Here is an 18,747-nt window from a genome sequence, read left to right as displayed (position 1 = left end):
GATGAGGTCTCACTGCCCAGGTGGGTCTCGAACCCGCAGACTCAGGCAATCCACTCACCTCAACCTCCCAAAGGCGCGGGATTACAGGCTGAGCCACCGAGCCCGGCAAGAACTGCTATTTTTTAATACTGTGTGACTTTATTTTCTTATTTTATTTCTACCTCCCTCTATCAAAACACCCTCTATCCCATCTTCTCAACATTTTTTTTTTTTTTTTAGTTGGAATCTCACTCTGTCGTCCAGGCTGAAGTGCAGTGGCACACTCACAGCCACCCTAGTGTCAACCTGCTGGGCTCCAGCGATCCTTCCGCCTCAGCCTGCCAAGTAGCTGGAGCATGCTACCAGGCCTGGCTAATTTTTTTGGATTTATTATAAGGACGAGGTCTCACCAAGGTGCCTGGGCTGATCTCGAACCCAGGGGCTCGGGCAATCCACTAGTCTCTGCCTCCCAATGTGCTGAGATTATAGGCTAAGCCACCAAGCCTGGCCTCTTCCCAACTTTTATACACACAGCTAAGAATTATGAACACAAGTGAGCCACAGTTACTGCTGGGATGTAATAACCCTCAGGTGTTTAAAGTAGGGGAAAAATGGCAAAGTATAATTTGTAAAAGCCCAAGTGAAACACTGTCTTTTCCTGTTCTTTCTCAAGTTATCATAAAGTCTGACAAGAATTCAAATAATAGACATAAATAACAGGAGACAGAAACTCAACTTATATCCAAAACTGAACTCATCATCTGTTCTTCCTCCACAATTCCATATCTTAGTAAATAGAATCTTCATCTTACCACACCAGTGCCTCAAACCTGAAACCCACAAGTCATTTTTGAACCTCTTTCCTCTCCACCCACCTATATACATATCCAAGCACTGAGTATTGTCAATTCTCCCTCTTAAATGGCTCTCAAAACGGTCCTCTTCTTTTTATACCCATTAATATCACCAATCTGCCATCAACTCTCATTTCAATTACAAACAGCTCCTAACTCAAGAGGTCTCCCATTCTCTAAAAGCACAGTAGTTAGTAGAGTGATACTCTCCTTAATTTTCTACTTAAAACCCCTTACTTAAGACAGGTCAAAAGGAATTTAATAGTCCAATGATGTAATATTTAGCAATCTAAAATATTCAAAACAGGCCGGACATGGTGTGGCTTATGCTTGCAATCCTAGCACTTTGGGAGGCCAAGGTGGGAGAATCACTTGAGCTCAGGAGTTTGAGACCAGCCTGGGCAACATAGTGAGACCTGGTCTCTACCAAAAAAAACAAAAACAAAAATGAGCCGGGCGTGGTGGCACATGCCTATAATACCAGCTTCTATAGAGGCTGAGACAGAAGGATCACTTGAGCCCAGGAGTAAGATGCTGTGGTGAGCGGTGATCATGCCACTGCACTCCAGTCTGGGCAACAGAGCGTGACCCTGACTCAAATACATAAACGAATAAAATATTCAAAACACCTCTAAGGCTAACCACAGCTACAAAAATACACACTTGTGAGGAGGTTGAGTTGAATTCAGGTTTTTTTGTATCCTAACATATTAATGAAATAAAGCTCAATTATACTAAAAAGAAATTGCACAAAGGACTAACCAAATTAAAATGTAAAGATTCTCTTGGCACACTCATTTTCTAAACAAAGAGACTGAGTATTATTTCACACAACAGAAAATGCCAGGAAAAAGTAACTAATTTTTAAACTTAATTACTTAAATTCTTATCTAATTTTTAAACTTAATTACTTAAATTCTTATAAACATATAAAAAAGAATATCTGGGTTTATATTGGAAATTCACTATGAAGCTACGCATTAAGTCCACATGATGGGAGTATTACACAGTGAGCCAAAAGATAATGAGGTTATTTTGGTCCTAAGGAAACATGAACTGAATTCTACTTAACAGAAACAAAGAATTACAGTGAAATTCCACTGATTCTCTCTTAGCAATAGCAACAAACCATTATCAGGATAAAACAAACCATTACAGTTTAGGACAGCATTTTTTAATACTGGAGGCTGGAAGCTCCCAGAGAGCAGGCTTGTTCACTGTTAGAACTTAAGCACTAGCACACTGGTCCCTACAAGGCCTTCCACTGGTATTTGCTAAATGAATGCCACTGTGGCTCTTCACAATATTCCTTTAAGATCAGAATTAACACCACACTGTATAGACAAAGAAACAAACTAGAAAAAGTTAAATGACCTGCCTACAGTCACACAACTGCCAAGTGATACAAGATGGATATGGAATACAGGTTCTCATACCCAGTTCCTCAATTAGGCCAAAGTACTCACCCCAAATCCTTATCCCTTAACTAACACTATTTTATTCTGCTCTTTACCTTGCAGCCTCTATCACATAGCCAAATATGTTTCTTCTAGTGACACTAAAAATGTTAAACATTTAATTATTAATCACGTGTACTAAACATAATAAACAAACAATCAAAAAGCTAAAACGTCATCTTTTACACTGTGGGGAAAAAAGATTGGACCTTTCTATCCATATGTATATATTTAGTCAAAAAGTAACTTAGATCTCCTTAGCTCCTACTTATTTAGTTATTATTGCTAATATGGTCTATTTTATTCATTTAATTGTACAAAATACAGTAGGTTATTACTTTATCGATCTAGAACGTACCAAAATGTCTTTTACATTACCTTTATATTGCTAGAAATAAACAGCATTAGGTTAAGTAAATAAGGTAAAGTCCCAAGTATGAATAGCAAATTATAAACATTCTGTAACAGGTGAGTATATTACTTCCCCAGAAGAGAGAAACTGCCTATTAACAATAAACATATGAATCAAAAAAAGAATGGAAAGAAAACACCAAGACTGATGTGCTAGAAGGTAAGTGGTGAACTTTCTTTTTCTATTTCCCAAGTTTTATGTAATGTTTATTATTTTTCTATGAGAAAGATGTTTTCAATATAAATAGTCAAAAATCAGAAGACATGATATCCAACTAAAACTGTTTTAAGGTCACATACCACACACTTAAATTCCATTAAGAAATTCAGATTCAGATTCAGGCCGGGCGTGGTGGCTCAGTCTATAATCCCAGCACTTTGGGAGGCTGAGTTGAGGGGACTGCCTGAACCCAGGGGTTTGAGACCAGCCTGGGCAACTTGGTGAGACCTCGTCTCTACAATAAGTCACAAAAACTAGCCAGGCATGGTGGCGTACATCTGTAGTTCCAGCTACTTGGAAGGCTGAGGCAGAAGGATTGCCTGAGTCCAGCAGGTCGAGGTTGCGGTGGCAGTGAGAGTGCCACTGCACTCCAGCCTGAGTGACAAGAGTGAGACGCCAACCCCCACCCCCCCCAAAACAAATTCAGATTTGGTTGGGTGCGGTGGCTCAGCCTGTAATCCCAGCACTTTGGAAGGCTGAGGTGAGAGGATTGCCTAAGTCCAGGGGCTCAAGACCAGCCTGGACAAACTGGTGAGACCTCGTCTCTACAGTAAATAAAAAAATAAGCTGGGCATGGTAGTGTACGCCTGCAGTTCTAGTTACTTGGAAGGCTGAGGTAGAAGGATTGTCTAAGCCCAGCAGGCTGAAGCTGCGGTGACTGTAAGCGTGCCACTGCACTCCAGCTGGGCAACAGAGTGAGACTCCAACTCAAAAAAAAAAAAAAAAAAGAAAGAAATTCAGATCACATTGTATTCTGATCATAGTTAGCTTGGGCTATTCATATCATGATAATCATACCTTAAATCTTAAAAAAAATTTCAGAGAGGAAAATTTCAAGGACATCTACATCTTAAGTAAAGTACTTTATCATACTGATGAATCACTTGCCCATATTCTAATTTATTTTGGAAAATAGTACTTAAGTGTAAATGGCCACCATATAGGCTTATTATTTTAGGTATACAGATCTTACTTTAAAACTTACATCACAGAACACTCATTCATACTATTTGTATTTATCTTACTCTTTCCCCTAACGTGAAACATGAACCCAAGACAATGTTCCAACTACTATACATCTGGCAGTTAGAATATGTATGGGGTGTAATCAAATTTAAGTAAGATCAGCATATGGGTAAATGTATATCTCATTTATGAAGCAACAAATCTACTTTTCTTTTTTTGATGCTGTAATTTTTTAGTCAGCTCCAAATATATCAAAAATGAAAAAGATCTTTAGCTATACTTTTTTTTTTTGAGTCAAAGTCTCACACTGTCACCCAGGCAGTGGCACATTCACAGCCACTGCAGCCTCAACCTCCTGGGCTCAAGCGATCCTCCTGCCTCAGCATTCCAAGTAGCTGGAACTACAGGCATGCATCACCATACCTGGTTAGCTGGTCTGAAACCATCGAGATCAGGCAATCCTCTCACCTCAGCCTCCCAAAGTGCTGAGATTACAGGTGTGAGCCACCACGCCCAGCAGCTATGCTGTTTTAACACGTCTAATTCTGACACAAAAAGTTGGGAAGATCAGAGTAAGGCAAAATGAAAATATCTATTAGGCCAGGACAGTATAGATTATTTGGGCAAAAACAAGATCACTTTTCAACTCTGTGATAATTAACTTTGGCCTAATTTACTCTGAACTTAAAATGACAAGTAGTAAGCAAGAACTCAAGGTCACAAATAAGTTATGCAAACCAAATAGAAAGTAAAAATGTGTTTAAATGTGCACAGAAAAGATTTCCAAATGTGTCTTCTATAAATAGGTCTACAGGTTTATAAATCTCTTTCTAAGAATTTATAAAATAGCAGCATAAACAACCCAAATCGTAGAAAATATGATTTAAAATCCTTCTCTAATGATTTTGATAGATTTTCTGATAATTTATCAAAATTTATTGACCCAGCCGGGCTCAGTGGCTCAGCCTGTAATCCCGCGCCTTGGGAGGCTGAGGTGAGTGGATTGCCTGAGCCTGCGGGTTTGAGACCCGCCTGGGCAACTTGGCGAGACCTCATCTCTACAATAAATCAAAAATCAGCCGGGCCGTGGTAGCATGCGCCTGTAATTCCGGTTACTCAGAAGGCTGAGGTGGAGGGATTGCTGGAGTCCAGCAGGTCGAGGTGGTGGTGGCCAAGAGTGGCCACTGCACTCCAGTCTGGGCGACAGAGTGAGACTCCAACTCAAAAAAAAAAAAAAAAAATTTATTGACCCTTTAAAAGAAAGGAAGCCTGGTCTAACTTAATGAAAATAAAATCACTACCTCATAAAGAATCATTGTATTTTTGGAGAATTATAATTTCAAGGAACAATGAATGATATACAAAGGCCATCTATATATGTATATATATGTATATATGCATGTATGTACATGTATACACACACACACACACACACACACACGACCCTCCCCCCCAAAAAACAACAACTGGAATTATCTTTTGGAGGACAGGACCCTTGTATCGCTCGTTAGGTAAGTGTTCTAGGAATCCATCAGCATCAGTGTACCAGCTAGCATTATTGTGAAGCTACCTTCAGCTTCAGTGAATTTTTTTGAAGATTCTCTCAATACTATTTGCCCATTTCATGATGGATGATTTACTAGCGCACCTGTCCATACCGCACTGAGTCTTCAGCAGTTTTTGACCAAAAAACAGGATGATCCCTGTGTCTCACCCTATCTAGTAACTCAATCTCACGCTGAGTGACTTTTTTGTTTCCCCAGATGAAAAAAGTCATAAATGGGAAAAGTATTACTGATGTGGAAGAGGTGAAATAAAAAACGGCAGAAGCACTAACAGACATCAAAATGGACAAATTCAAAAACTATCTGAGCAGTGGAAAAAGCATCTTGGTAGGTGTACTGCATCAAAATGGGGGGGTACTTTGAAGGTGATTAAAGTTTAAACAGCTAATACACAATTTTTTATAAATAAATTCTGGGGTTTTTGGGGTTCCCTCTTGTGTATATAGTTTTAAACCAAAAGGCATTTTAACTTGCAGACACTGCAGATATCTTTTTAAAAATCTTACTGGGAACAAAAATAAGACAATTGCTGTTCTTAGAAAACTTACAGAAAGTTCAGAGAGAAAGACAAATTAGTAATCAATAATACAAGTCAAAAGTCAAAAGAGCTTAGGAAAAAAAAAAAAAAGAGGAAGCCAGGCGCAGTGGTTCATGCCTGTAATGCCAGCACTTTGGGAGATCTAGGCAGGAGGATCACTTGTGCCCAGGAGTGACCAGCCTGGGCAGCACAGTGTCACCTTGTCTCCAAACTGCTAAGTTAAATACATAAAAAATTAGTCAGGCATGGTGGCATACACCTGTAGTCCCAGATACTTGGGAGGCTGAAGCAGGAGAACTGTTCAAGCCCAGGAGGTCAAAGCTGCAATGAACCATGATTGTGCCACTGCACTCCAGCCTGCATAACAGAGGGAGACACCAACTCAAATTTTAAAGAGAGAGAGACAGAGAGACAGAGAGAGAGAGAGAGAGAGAGAGAGAGAGAGAGAGAGAGAGAGGAACAAACAACAGGCTGGAAGCAAACTAAACATTCAACAAATATTTATGAACCAGGTACTCTATAACAAATGCCAAACTAAGAATATAGCAAAAAGCAAAAAAATGTATCTCTAGCTGGGCTCGGTGGCTCAGCCTGTAATCCCGTGCCTTGGGAGGCTGAGGTGAGTGGACTGCCTGAGCCTGCGGGTTCGAGACCCACCTGGGCAACTTGGTGAGACCTCATCTCTACAATAAGTCAAAAAAATTAGCCAGGCGTGGTAGCGCGCGCTTTTAGTTCCAGCTACTTGGAAGGCTGAGGCGGAAGGATCACCGGAGTCCAGCAGGTCAAGGCTGCGGTGGCCAGGAGCGGCCACTGCACTCCAGTCTGGGCGACAGAGTGAGACTCCAACTCAAAAAAAAAAAAAGTATCTCTGTTGTCCATAGTGGCTAAGGCACAGACAATGAACAAGTGAATTTAAGTGCAATAAGTATTACAAAAATGGAAGTCAAGAAAAACACAGAAGGTGCAATTGATTCTGTTCAGAAGGATCAAGGAAAACTTTAAGGAGTTGTATTTGAAATGGGTTTTAAAGACTAAGAAGTATTGTAATAAGCAGAAGAAGAGCAAAAGCTACTGGATCTAGCCAGTACATCAATGAGAAAGTACTTTCATTGAAGTAGAGGCAAAAACCAAATTAAACAGGATGACAGCGGTAATGTAAGGAAGTGAAAGCAACAAACACACTACCATCAAAATTAGAAGGGAAAAAGGAATAGAATGGTTTCTTGCTGGTATGGTTTAAAACTGAATTAAAAAGAGGAGTAAAAGCACTTTTGAAAAAAGGGTAAAGATTTCTGTCCCTTCATACAGCAAATTCTTTATCTAAACAATGTGGGACATAGATAAGCAAATTTTTCAAACTAAGGAAAAAGTTCTCTAATCCAGAGGCAGAGGTATTCAAACTGCAAGAGCAAACCATTTAAAATCATACAACAGGAAAAAGTTCAAGAAGTTATTACCATTTCAACCTAAAGATTAAGGAATAGTCACTGCTTCAAAAGTAAGAAAAATGAATAAGCACAAGAAAAATGAATAAGCACAAGAAGGCCCACAATGAAAAGAATATTTCTACCATAAAAATCTATCACTAATTTGAAAGTTAACCTTATAAAACAATATAATCAAAATCTCCACATCATACCTCAGAACTTTCAGTGAAAAGCCAGTACTATTTAAACCTCTGATCAGTGGTAAAGCCTACAGGTAGCAAATTAGAATAGTGACTAGGGTAACTGACCATAGAAATAGAATACTCCCTGCTCATAACACCCATGTACACTGGAAACCACTCTCTACTCAGTAGCAGTAGAAGATCAAAGCATGGCCTATCATCCCAAAGATTTTCCAAACTGCTAAAAGAAACTTTTGTAAAGCCTAATTTCTCCTCTTGATGAGCTGACTAAGCCAATGTGTGGCTATGGTCCAAATACAGACTTATGCATATAAACATATCCAGTCCAATTCTCTCCTAAAAATTTTAGTTACCAGCTTTGTAAATAATTTTAATTACTGTATCTCTCATTTTTTAGTATTAAAAACTATGAGCAATAGGAGATCCTTTACCACCTGTGAATTATCTATTTAAAGTAAAATTAGATATCTTTAAATCTCGGGTGACTTCACTGTGTTATCAATATGTCTGCAGGTATTTTCATATAACCACCATTTAGTGTGAATACAGACTAATGTGAACAAGGAGCATGAGGCTACTCTGCAGTAAATCTCTGTATTCTAACATGGAAGTGGGTTCATGAGTTATTGTTAAATGAAAAAAGCAATTATTATCGCAGAATAATAATTATAATTTCATTTGTATTTAAAAATTACATGTTTACAGATAGATATGCTTAGCAAATGGAAGAATGGATATCAAACAGTTAACAGTAGCTATAAGTGGAAAGGATAGAGGTGAAGAGCATGAGGACGGCAGAAGAAACTGTTAACAAAAATATATGCACACATACATAATATTCAATGACTATATAAATTGTTTTAAAATTCATTTTTTAAAAGTCACTAAAGGCTGGGCTCAGTGGCTCAGCCTGTAATCCCAGCACTTTGGGAGGATGAGACAAGTGGATTGCCCGAGCCTGTGGGTTCGAGACCAGTCCAGGCAACTTGGTGAGACCTCGTCTCTACAAAAAATAAAAAAATAGCCAGGCGTGGTGGCATGCACCCATGATTCCAGCTACTTGGAAGGCTGAGACAGAAGGATCAGCAGAGCCCAGCAGGTTGATGCTGGGGGGTGGCGGTGAATGTGCCATTGCACTCCAGCCTGGGCAACGAAGTGAGATTCCAACTCAAAAAAAAAAACTCACTAAAACAAATTACTTATTGAAGTCAATCTGTTGAAAAAAGTTATCTACTTTCATGTTATTTTGAGACCTCTGTAAGGCCCATTTGCCCTCTAATAATAAAGATGATTGTCACTTGTATTGATCATAAAATTACTAATACAACTTTGTTCCTACTTAGTCACCACTGTTATATTACAGACATCTGTACTTCTCTAGTTTATACCTGTTAACTTCCACATTGTGCAATAAGTAAATGTTAACATTCCCAATCATCACCATTTATTTATTGAGCACCTACCATACAAACACAGTGTTGTAAAATACAAAAAAAAAAAAATCATACCTGCCATCAGGCCTCACAAACTACCTAAAGAGAGAAAATGCTCTTATATTAATACACAGATAGCTCTACTCTTAAAAGGTGGTTATCTCCTCCATCCCCAACCTTATCATTACTTAATGCTGAGAAACTTTTTCCAAGAGTGAAATACCCTATACATGGCTGAATTTTCTCATAGTTTAAAAAAAAAAGAAGTGAAAACAAAAAAAAAATTTTTTTAAGTGTTAGAGACACTAAGGCCAATATGTAAGAAAATTACAATAGGGTTTGTAATTAAGAGCTACCTTATTTAAATTACTTAACTGATAACAAAGTTCTGAATACTAATTAATTACAAAAAATGCCTAAGATTTCACCTTCACCTTTTGAAGAAATTTTAGCTCTATTATCGTAAAATGTGTTCTAGGTCAAAATTTCTGTCTTTAAATGGAATATAATTTTCCCTGCAAGTTACATTTGTATAATAATAGTATGCAATGAAATCTGCAATACAATTATTATAAAATATTTACAAAAATACCCAATAAAATAATGCCCAGGATAAAAAGTACTAAACATTTAGAAAGACTCACCTCATCACAGTCTCCCTCAACCATGGCATATATAGCTTTCTTAACCAAGTTAGTACCTAGAATATAGATCCAAGTATTAATGAAAGAAAATGTAGTTTCTTAAAGATACCTATGTTTATGATGTTCATAATAAGCAAAGATATGTCAAATGCTGGATTCTATCTTGAATGCAGATACACAGATTATCTCAAATTAGGTACGAAAAATTTAGACATGAGCTAAGAGAGGCCAAAATAGAACCTACACATAACAATGTAAGATTCCTCTTGAAAGAGCCATCTCCTGATATATTCCTTTTTCTCAGATGTAATTATTTGTCCCAAGCAGGAGTTTGTTCTCTTCTGTTTAAAGGTAGAAGGGAAAAAGAAAAAGGCAAGATATGGCGTAGCCAGAACAACCCAGAGAACTCCTTGAGCTGGCTAGAACTCATGGCATGACCAGAGACGATCTTTTCAGTGATATGCCAAATCCCTGAACATAGGGCACAAGATGGCCTCCCCAGAACTGCTGTGTCCCACAGATGGCCCAAGATAGTAGGGCAGTTCCTATAATCTTATAGTGAACCTGAGCACAAAAAAATCTGGTACTACCAGGGTTTGTCTAAGACTGTCTAACAAAATGTATCCTAGTTTAGGGTCAGATATATCTGGTATATTAAAGAGGTAAAAATGACAAATCTGATTTTAAAAGACAGAAATTTTACATTAAAAAATCTTAATTTTCAAGCCATGCACAAGTGTATGCATATATTTCATGGGCCCAAAAAACACATCTGAAGGCAATCCTAAATAGCCACTAGTTTCTGCCCTCCAAACTAGCCAAACAATTGGCTATTATTTATCATGAGTCCTTATCAGCTCATTTTTAATGTATCAAAGGCTCAAAACTGATCTATAAAATAGGCATGATAGATTAAAAATCTTGGTAGAATGCTATAATACTGTTAAGAAAATTTGATTAAACCTACCTTAGTAAGTAAACTTATTTATAATTATTTCTCATGAAATATGATTGGATAACAACACTCATATGTAGTTTTAAAAAAGATACAAGTGACAAAACTAATCACTGTAAATACTAGTACAGGTATCAAACAATCTTTCAAAAATACTTACTTAGCTAAAGTTCACCCCAGAATTTGACATGCCCAGACAAGTGCTTGTCTATCTTATCCACCATTACAAACAAAGAACCAGTAGGTCCTAGACACTAGAACAGTGGTTCTTAACCAGGCTTTTATCACAGTCACCCAGGGAAGCTTCAGTTCCCACCTCTGACAGTATAAAGAAGATTCTCAGGGAGAGGGGCCTAAACATTTGTTTCTAAATCACCCAGATGATTCCAATCGCCATTATAAACTATGGGTACAAGATTAACTAAGCATCCCAGGAAAGGCAGACCCAAGAAAGAGATGAGTTTGGGAATAATAAGAAACAATCAATTTTCCTCCCCTGCTCCTCCGTGAATTACAATATAATGGTTGATAACTTGCACTAAAGAATGGTAATCATATCTCCATTGTGGCTTGATTGAGGCCCAGTTAACCGAAGTATAGACAGTTGCTTGAGGGCTAGGATCGAATGCCCTCATAATGCTATTTTTAAAAATGTACTTCTTATAGTATAGTATAATGCAAAGCACTCTGAACATGATCAAAGTATGTGGAGGCGAAAGCTGACCACCTACTACTTGTTAAAAAGATGCTCAAACAAAATATTAAAAGAAAAATTCATTTTAAGAACTTTTAAAAAATACTGTTTTGAGATAAAAACTTTAATGATCATCCCTTAGTTTCATTTTTATTTCTACATATTACATTCAAGACTTTTGTTTTAAAACACAAAAATGAAAATAACTTAGGCACTCTTTTAGTGAAACAGTATTTTTCTTACCAATGCCATTTCTTCTGTATTTGGAATCCACAGCTAACATGGCTATATAACCTCTGCGGAACATCTTTTTGTGCATATCCAACTTGCAAACGATGGCACCTACACACTCCTCCCCTACCATGGCCTTAAAAATAAACAAACAGTTATGAAGAATACATTGCTATCAGGTACTGCACAATTACCCGGAGAAATCAGCAACCAATCATTGGTCAGCATTTTTGAGGAAGAGATAATGGGAACTGTAGCAAGACAGCAATCTCAGAATTTCAGAAATCTAAATACTGTAACTCCTTCAGAAGTTCTAGTTTTAAAATCTCTCAATTTTCTTTACAACATAAATTTCTCATGCTTATTATTAAAGCCTAAGGAAAAAAGGCAAGATTTCCACAAGGTAAACATTCAAGGACATTGTAAGATTACACAGGAGGTGCTTATAATTACAACTATTTACAACAAAGCTTTAGGAAGTAGGAATACATGAACAGAATCATTTTAAAGAAAAAGTGTATTAAATGGGATACGATAAAATGTTGTATAACTTGTCCATTAGCAGAGTATAAATTTAAATGTATTTATATTTTGAATTGGGGGGGTTTCTTCTGTTACCCAAACCAGAATGCAGTGGCACAATCACAGCTCACTGCAGTCTCAACCTCTTGGGCTTAGGCAGATCCTTCCACTTCAGCCTCCCAAGTAGCTGGGACTACAGATGCAGGCCATGACGCCTGGCTAATTTTTTTTTTTTTTTTTGCAGAGATAAGGTCTCTCTATGTTGCCTAGGTGGTCTCAAAATCCTGGGCTCAAGCAATTCTCACGCCTTGGGCTCCAGAAATGCTAGAATTACAGGTGTGAACCACCATGTCTAAACCTTAAATAATAATAAAGCTTTAGTGAAAGTCAGATATAACACACATGATACTTATACCTGAATGGTAGTTAGACTTTGATCAGGAAAAAATAGATATACAATAATTTTAGGATACTCTTGACAGTGTGGGCCATTGTCATAAAGCTCTTGGAATAACTATAGTTCAAAACAAGAGTTTTTTAACGGAGTTTTATATTTTAATTAAAATATACAGTTCTCCAGAGTGCTAAAGGCTACACGTTAAATTCTAATCATTCCTCATTTTCATTAAGATTTCCAGGGTAGTATCACCATTGAAAACATTTTTCAAAAGTTCCATCACTGATTAAAAAGTTAAAATAAAAAAATAAAAATAAATAAAAAAGGATATAAAAAGATAGAGACAAAATTTGAAAAGCTATAGTAATACTGTATTCTGCTAAAATGTAAATAGGCGACCTCCAACTACTTCATAAATGTGTAAGTTTTTGTTTTCTTTAAATTTACATCCCAGAAGAAACTATTTCAACAACAAAAATCAGAACTAGGTTAAAAAACTAATAATTCCAATTTATACTTTAGATATTTTAACTTAAATTTGTTGTGACTTTTAGTATGTCATTCTTTAAATTAATTAAAAAGCCTATTTTTAAACTGTGGAGAAATCTTTTAGACAAGATCATTCCAATCCATTTCATGCAAACCTAAAATAGGTCAAAAAAGTTCTTTTGATGGTATATTAAATTCAACAACCCACACTAATTCATTTCTGTTTTATTGTACATTCCAACACTATTTTGGGTCAATAAACCTCGGAAGTTATTTCCATTTTTCTCATTCACAATCAACCTGTAAAAAAAATACTTTTGAAAACTGAAATTTCTGTGTCAGGACCTCAAATATGCACAAAAGTTGCCTGATTGAACAACTCTGACAGCATTTTCTAATTTGAAAACAATCCACTTCAGCCAGGCATGGTGGCACACTTTGGGAAGCTGAAGTGGGAGGACTGTTTGAGCCCTGCGGTTTGAGATCAACCCAGGCAATATGGCAATACCTCTTTTCTACAAAAAAATCTAAAAAATAAGCTGGGCATGGTGGCACCCGTCTGTAGTCCCAGCTACTCCAGAGGTTAAGGCAGAAGGATTGTCTGAGCCCAGGAGTTTGAGGCTGCAGTGAGCCATGATCATGCCACTGCACTGCAGACTGGGTGACAGTGATACTTCAACTCGGGAGGAAAAAAAAAAGTAATTCGCATCAAATATACCTGTATATATACATACATACATACATGCACACATACACAAAATCATCACAGACCAAATGGTACACATAAAGGAGCCACACACACAAAAAAAGGCCGGGCACAGTGGCTCAGCCGGTAATCCCAGCACTTTGGGAGGCTGAGGCAAGAGGACTGCCTGAGCCCGGGGGTTTGAGACTAACCTGGGCAACTCACCAGACCTTGGCTCGACAATAAATCACAAAAATTAGCCAGGGGTGGTGACATGCATCTGTGGTTCCAGCTACTTGGAAGGCTGAAGCAGAAGGATCACCCGAGTCCAGCAGGTCGAGGCTGCGGTGGCTGTGAGAGAGACTAAGCAAGCCACTGCACTCCAGCCTGGGCAACAAGAGTGGGACTCCAATGAAAAAAAAAAAAAAAAAAATCCAAAAAAAATTTTGACCTGACCTCGTAAGCTAGGCTCTTGTGAAAAGAAAATCTATGTAAGTCTATGATATAAAACTGTAAAACAGCTATACTTCAGTTAATAAAGCCAACCAGAAATGAAGAAAAATTTAAACCACTAAACATAATACAATTAATTGGACAGTACTTTCTAATTAAGCAGGAATTTCCAACAAATTTTCTTTGTCCGTTGAACATGAAAGTAACAAGCAAACAAAATATATTAGCTCAGTCTTAGATTCAACTGATTTCTTCCTAATTTAGAATCTAGTTGTACACATCATCTAAAAATAAAAGCCCAATATACGGCAAATTGTTTATAAGATGTTGGTAGTGAGGAAGACCAATGCTGCATTTTCCCCCCAATACACTGCTGATATACAGTACATTTACAATTAAAAAAAAAAAAAAATCACTAAACTGCCTGTCAGTTTTTCCAAATAAAAGTTCTGCACAAAACATTTGGAACTCAGGCTATTAAATGTATTTTCTCAAAGATGCAACTAAAAAATCCCGGGCAGGATTCAGAGTTAACTCACAAGGCCAAAAGCTTGTCAGTCTATAAAACTATGAAAACTATAAATTGTGTGAGAGATTCCCAAATTCCAGAATACTACAAATAGAAAACTGGAGGAAGCCAAAAAGTTAAATTTAGAATAAATGGAAGTGTTATATTACATTGCTGGTTATAAGTTTAAGAACTTCAAAAAGGCAACAACTGAAAATACTATGATCTCAAACCAGGTAAAGATAAAATGGTTAAGTACAGTAACTGACAGTGCCTGGCATCTGTATTGTACTTTGTACATCTGGTACACTAATTAGGAAGAACCATAGGAAATTGTCATTTTTGTTAGTCAGCCAAGTATTGGCAATTTTGTAAGGTTCAACTCCACATATTCCATTTGATCTATTACCCATGGAAACCAGGAACATTTTGGAGGTTTCCAATCTCTTGAGATTCGTGTCTGTAAGGGTAATCCCCTTGGTGGATTGCTTAGTGACACAATTATCTTCGCTGAATGGGTCAAGAGTGTGTCATTTTTCAGGGTCCTAGTTATCATCATGAGAGAAGAGGAGTCCTGGGATCTAGATTCACCTCTCCGCCACTAAATATCTCTATATTTAAATATTTTAAGGCACTCTCATCCTTGTTTTTTCTTTTTTTTTTTTTTTGAGTTGGAATCTCACTCTGTTGCCCAGACTGGAATGCACTGGCCGCTCCCAGCCACTGTAGCCTCGACCTGCTGGGCTCCGGCGATCCTTCCACCTCAGCCTTCCAAGTAGCTGGAACTACAGGTGCGCACTACCACACCGGCTAATTTTTTAATTTATTGTAGAGATGAGTTCTTGCCAAGTTGCCCAGGTGGGTCTTGAACCCGCGGGCTCGGGCAATCCACTCACCTTGGCCTCCCAAAGCATGGGATTACAGGCTGAGCCACCGAGCCCGGCCCCTTGTTTTTTCAATTTAAAAAGAAAGCCCATGAAGTTGGGCTAGTTTATCTCTAGGGTCCCTTTCCGTTCTACAATGATAAGATTTAAAATAAACATATGTACATTTGTGTTTTTAAAAAATTAAGTTTACTAGGAGTGGTGGCCCATGCTCCACTAGGAGTGGAGGCTAAAGTGGAAGGCTCAAGCCCAGGAGTTCAAGACCAGTATCCTACCAAAAAAAAAAAAAAAAAAAAATATATATATATATATATATATATATATTAGCTGGGCATGGTGGTGCCTGCCTGTAGTCCCATCTACTTGGGAGGCTGAAGTGGAAGGATCGCCTGAGCCAAGAAGGCGGAGGCTACAGTGAGCCACAATCGTGCTACTGCATTCCAGCCCAGGTGACAAAGAAAGAACGCAATTCAAAAAGAAAAAATTAGGTCCTATGGGAAATTTAAATATAAAAGTATACCAACATAAAAGCTCCAGTTCTAAATGGCCTCTGATTATTTTTTTAACTATGGTTTTATTATTCAATACTTCCAGATTCATACTAGCACCAGTAAATCTTATAGGTCACCATTTGTGCATATCTTAGTTTCTATATATTCAGAATCTAATGTTAAACAAACTCTGGCTAAAATACAAATTAGCTGGTGAATCAGGAGGGGGCTATATAAAATCAAGACTAGACTAAATTTTACCTTTATTAAGTTGATCAGAGTCTAAAAAAATGGCAGACAAGTTGAGAGAGATCTAGGTAATATCAGAATTCAAAAGTTGGCTAAATATTACGTATACAACTATTTTCTAGAATTGACAGAAAAACATCTATTTCAACTTAAAATGTGATTCAATCATCTACTTTTGTGGGTTAGCTTACAATTTAACCAATCTATAATTTTTTTTAGTAATTATAGTGGCATTTGATATGACAGTTATAATGGTGTCATGAATCATTTTCCCATATTCACTGACACAGACATATCTTAGAACTTCTATTTTGACCCAATGTTTAGAATCCTGAAGGAGCGGTTTTCTAGAATATAAAATATTATCTGTTTAAACAAACATATTAAATTTTAAGCAAAGTTCCACATAAAATAGAACTATCATTATCTACAATTCTCAGATTTTATTTTCAGATTATCACCAAGCTACAGAATAAAAAAAACAGATTTTTAAACTCTCATCAAAACATCTTATAGGGAATTATTAAGTGCAACTGGGGCAGTGCTAAAACAATAAATATTGGTAGCTTTTCCCTTCATTTATCACAAAATTTTACTTAAAAGGATGTCACCTTTTAGTAAAATTCAGTAGAAATGTACCCCTGGAGCACATGATACAAAGCACACACCTGCATTCAATAATGAAGGTAAAGCTCTCTCACACAGGCTGAAATTGGCCATCAATATTATTGTGATTAAATTAACAGTACTGCCAAAACTATGTAAATTTTAAAAAATAATTCAGCTTGTCTGATGGTCAAGTCTTTTTCACTTATGTAGAAGTAAAAGTTATTGTAAATTATATCCCACACAAGCCAGTGTTACTCGTGTTTAGGCATATCTACCACCAGTTTCTTAATAAAAAAAAGTCAGATTAGTAACAACTCCACACTTAAGTTTTCTACATTCCACAAAAGGGTATTCTGTTCAAGTCTAAGGAGTCTTTCAGCCCAGAAGTGTCAGTAGCACCTTCTGCAATGGAGCAACAGAAAGCAAGCTGGCTAAACTGTTAATTGTCCTGTTGAAGTAAAAAACAAACAAAAAAACAATCTCCATAATTACTGAACACGCTTGTAATATTTAATTCTCCAGTGTGGCCACAGCAAGTTTACTAACTATCATGTTCACCAAAACATGTTTATGCATACACTCTTCCCTGATTATGGCTGTAATTGAGAGATTAATAAGGCCTATATCAGAACAGAACCACGTTCAAATTAAAAGACTGCAAAGTGTTTTGAAGATGAGGGCGGGTAATTAAGGACGGTTAAACGTGATTATAAACGAATGTAAACAGGATACAAGACCCTCTCAGCGAAACATGCATCATACAGGTTTGCTGCATTTACATTAGCATCAAGTTAACCCAAATCATGAAATCTTACCTTCAGAACAGTTTCATGAAATAACTAGGGCTGTGTGGAAGTACTTTACATCATGTAACCTACTATGAAAAGCAGGAGGATACATCCACAGCCACTCTCTCGGCCCTCACACTCCCTGCCCCACAGGCCTGGATCTCTGCTGGGTTCATCACCCTCTTTTCACCCACTTACCAAGAAGCACAGCTGTGGCCAGTTGTGGATAAAATATCTATAGGTATAAATGGAGTAGGGTTCTGACAGATCTTTGGTGATCAGTCTCATGATATCGGGCATTTGTAGCTCGGATTCATATCGGACATATCGTATCGTCCGATCCTCCCCAGGCTCAACCTCCCTGCCCGAAGGGCTTCTTAAACTGCAGCCGGCGGTCAGAGACGAAGACAGCAGCCGCACCTGCTCGTCTTCCTCCTCCTCCTCCTCCTGCTCCGTGCCCTCGGCCAGTCCATTGCGGGCCGCCGCGGGGTCGCTCGCCGCCTCTGCCGGGCTGGGGACCGCAGTTCTCGCATTATTGGGGAGGGAGTGAGGGGGCCTCTCGCCCGAGTGTCCCCCGGCTCCTTTTGTTGCAGTCGCTCTGGGGCCGCCGTCAGGGGTGGCCGTAGTCGCGGCCGCCTCGGCGGCACTCAGGACCTTGCTCTTGAGGGAGGCGGCCACCCGGAGGTGCCGCAGTTCGGGGCTAATCAATCCGTTGAGTTGCTGCTGCTCCTGCGGTGGCTGGGGGCAGCGGAGGCACGGATGCCCCTTGGCCCCCGCCTGGCCGCCCGCCGGGCTCCTGCCGCCGCCGCCGCCTTCGTGCTCCTCGTCGTCCTCCTCGTCCTCGCTGCCGCAGGCGAGGGCGGCCCCAGCCGGGAAGGGGCAGCGGGGCTCGGCCGCCGCCGGGGCCGGAGGTGCTGGTGGTGAGAGGAGGCTGCTAGGCCCAGGCGGTACCTCCGCCATCCTAGAAGCGACACAGACCGAGGGAGGAGGCCATGAGCGCCGGCCGACCAGAGCGGAGAACAGGGGGCGGAGGTGGGGGGCGGCGGGGGTGGGGGAACAAAGGCAGAAACCGTCCCTCACGGAGCTGCCCCCCCA

The 18,747-nt window shown here is 38.7% G+C and overlaps 1 protein-coding gene across 2 annotated transcripts in view; it reads right to left on the bottom strand.

Moving 5' to 3' along the window:
* The window catches only part of NAA30 (N(alpha)-acetyltransferase 30, NatC catalytic subunit), a 23,515-nt gene extending 4,774 nt beyond the window's left edge, over window positions 1-18,741 (bottom strand). Inside the window, exons 1-3 of one of the 2 annotated variants that reach the window (XM_008065964.2) lie at window positions 17,851-18,741; window positions 11,590-11,713; window positions 9,698-9,753 (exon numbers count right to left, since the gene is read on the bottom strand). In XM_008065964.2, coding sequence (XP_008064155.1) covers window positions 9,698-9,753; window positions 11,590-11,713; window positions 17,851-18,612 — 942 coding nt within the window. In that variant the 5' untranslated portion in view covers window positions 18,613-18,741. The remainder of the gene's footprint in view (window positions 1-9,697; window positions 9,754-11,589; window positions 11,714-17,850) is intronic. The other variant, XM_021716494.1, reaches the window with a different exon arrangement.
* Window positions 18,742-18,747: the final 6 nt, after the last annotated feature.

The sequence above is a fragment of the Carlito syrichta genome, unplaced genomic scaffold (assembly GCF_000164805.1).
Source record: "Carlito syrichta isolate Samal-C Ts95f unplaced genomic scaffold, Tarsius_syrichta-2.0.1 Scaffold308823, whole genome shotgun sequence".
Taxonomy (NCBI): domain Eukaryota; kingdom Metazoa; phylum Chordata; class Mammalia; order Primates; family Tarsiidae; genus Carlito; species Carlito syrichta.
This window is presented reverse-complemented; position numbering and strand designations above follow the sequence as displayed.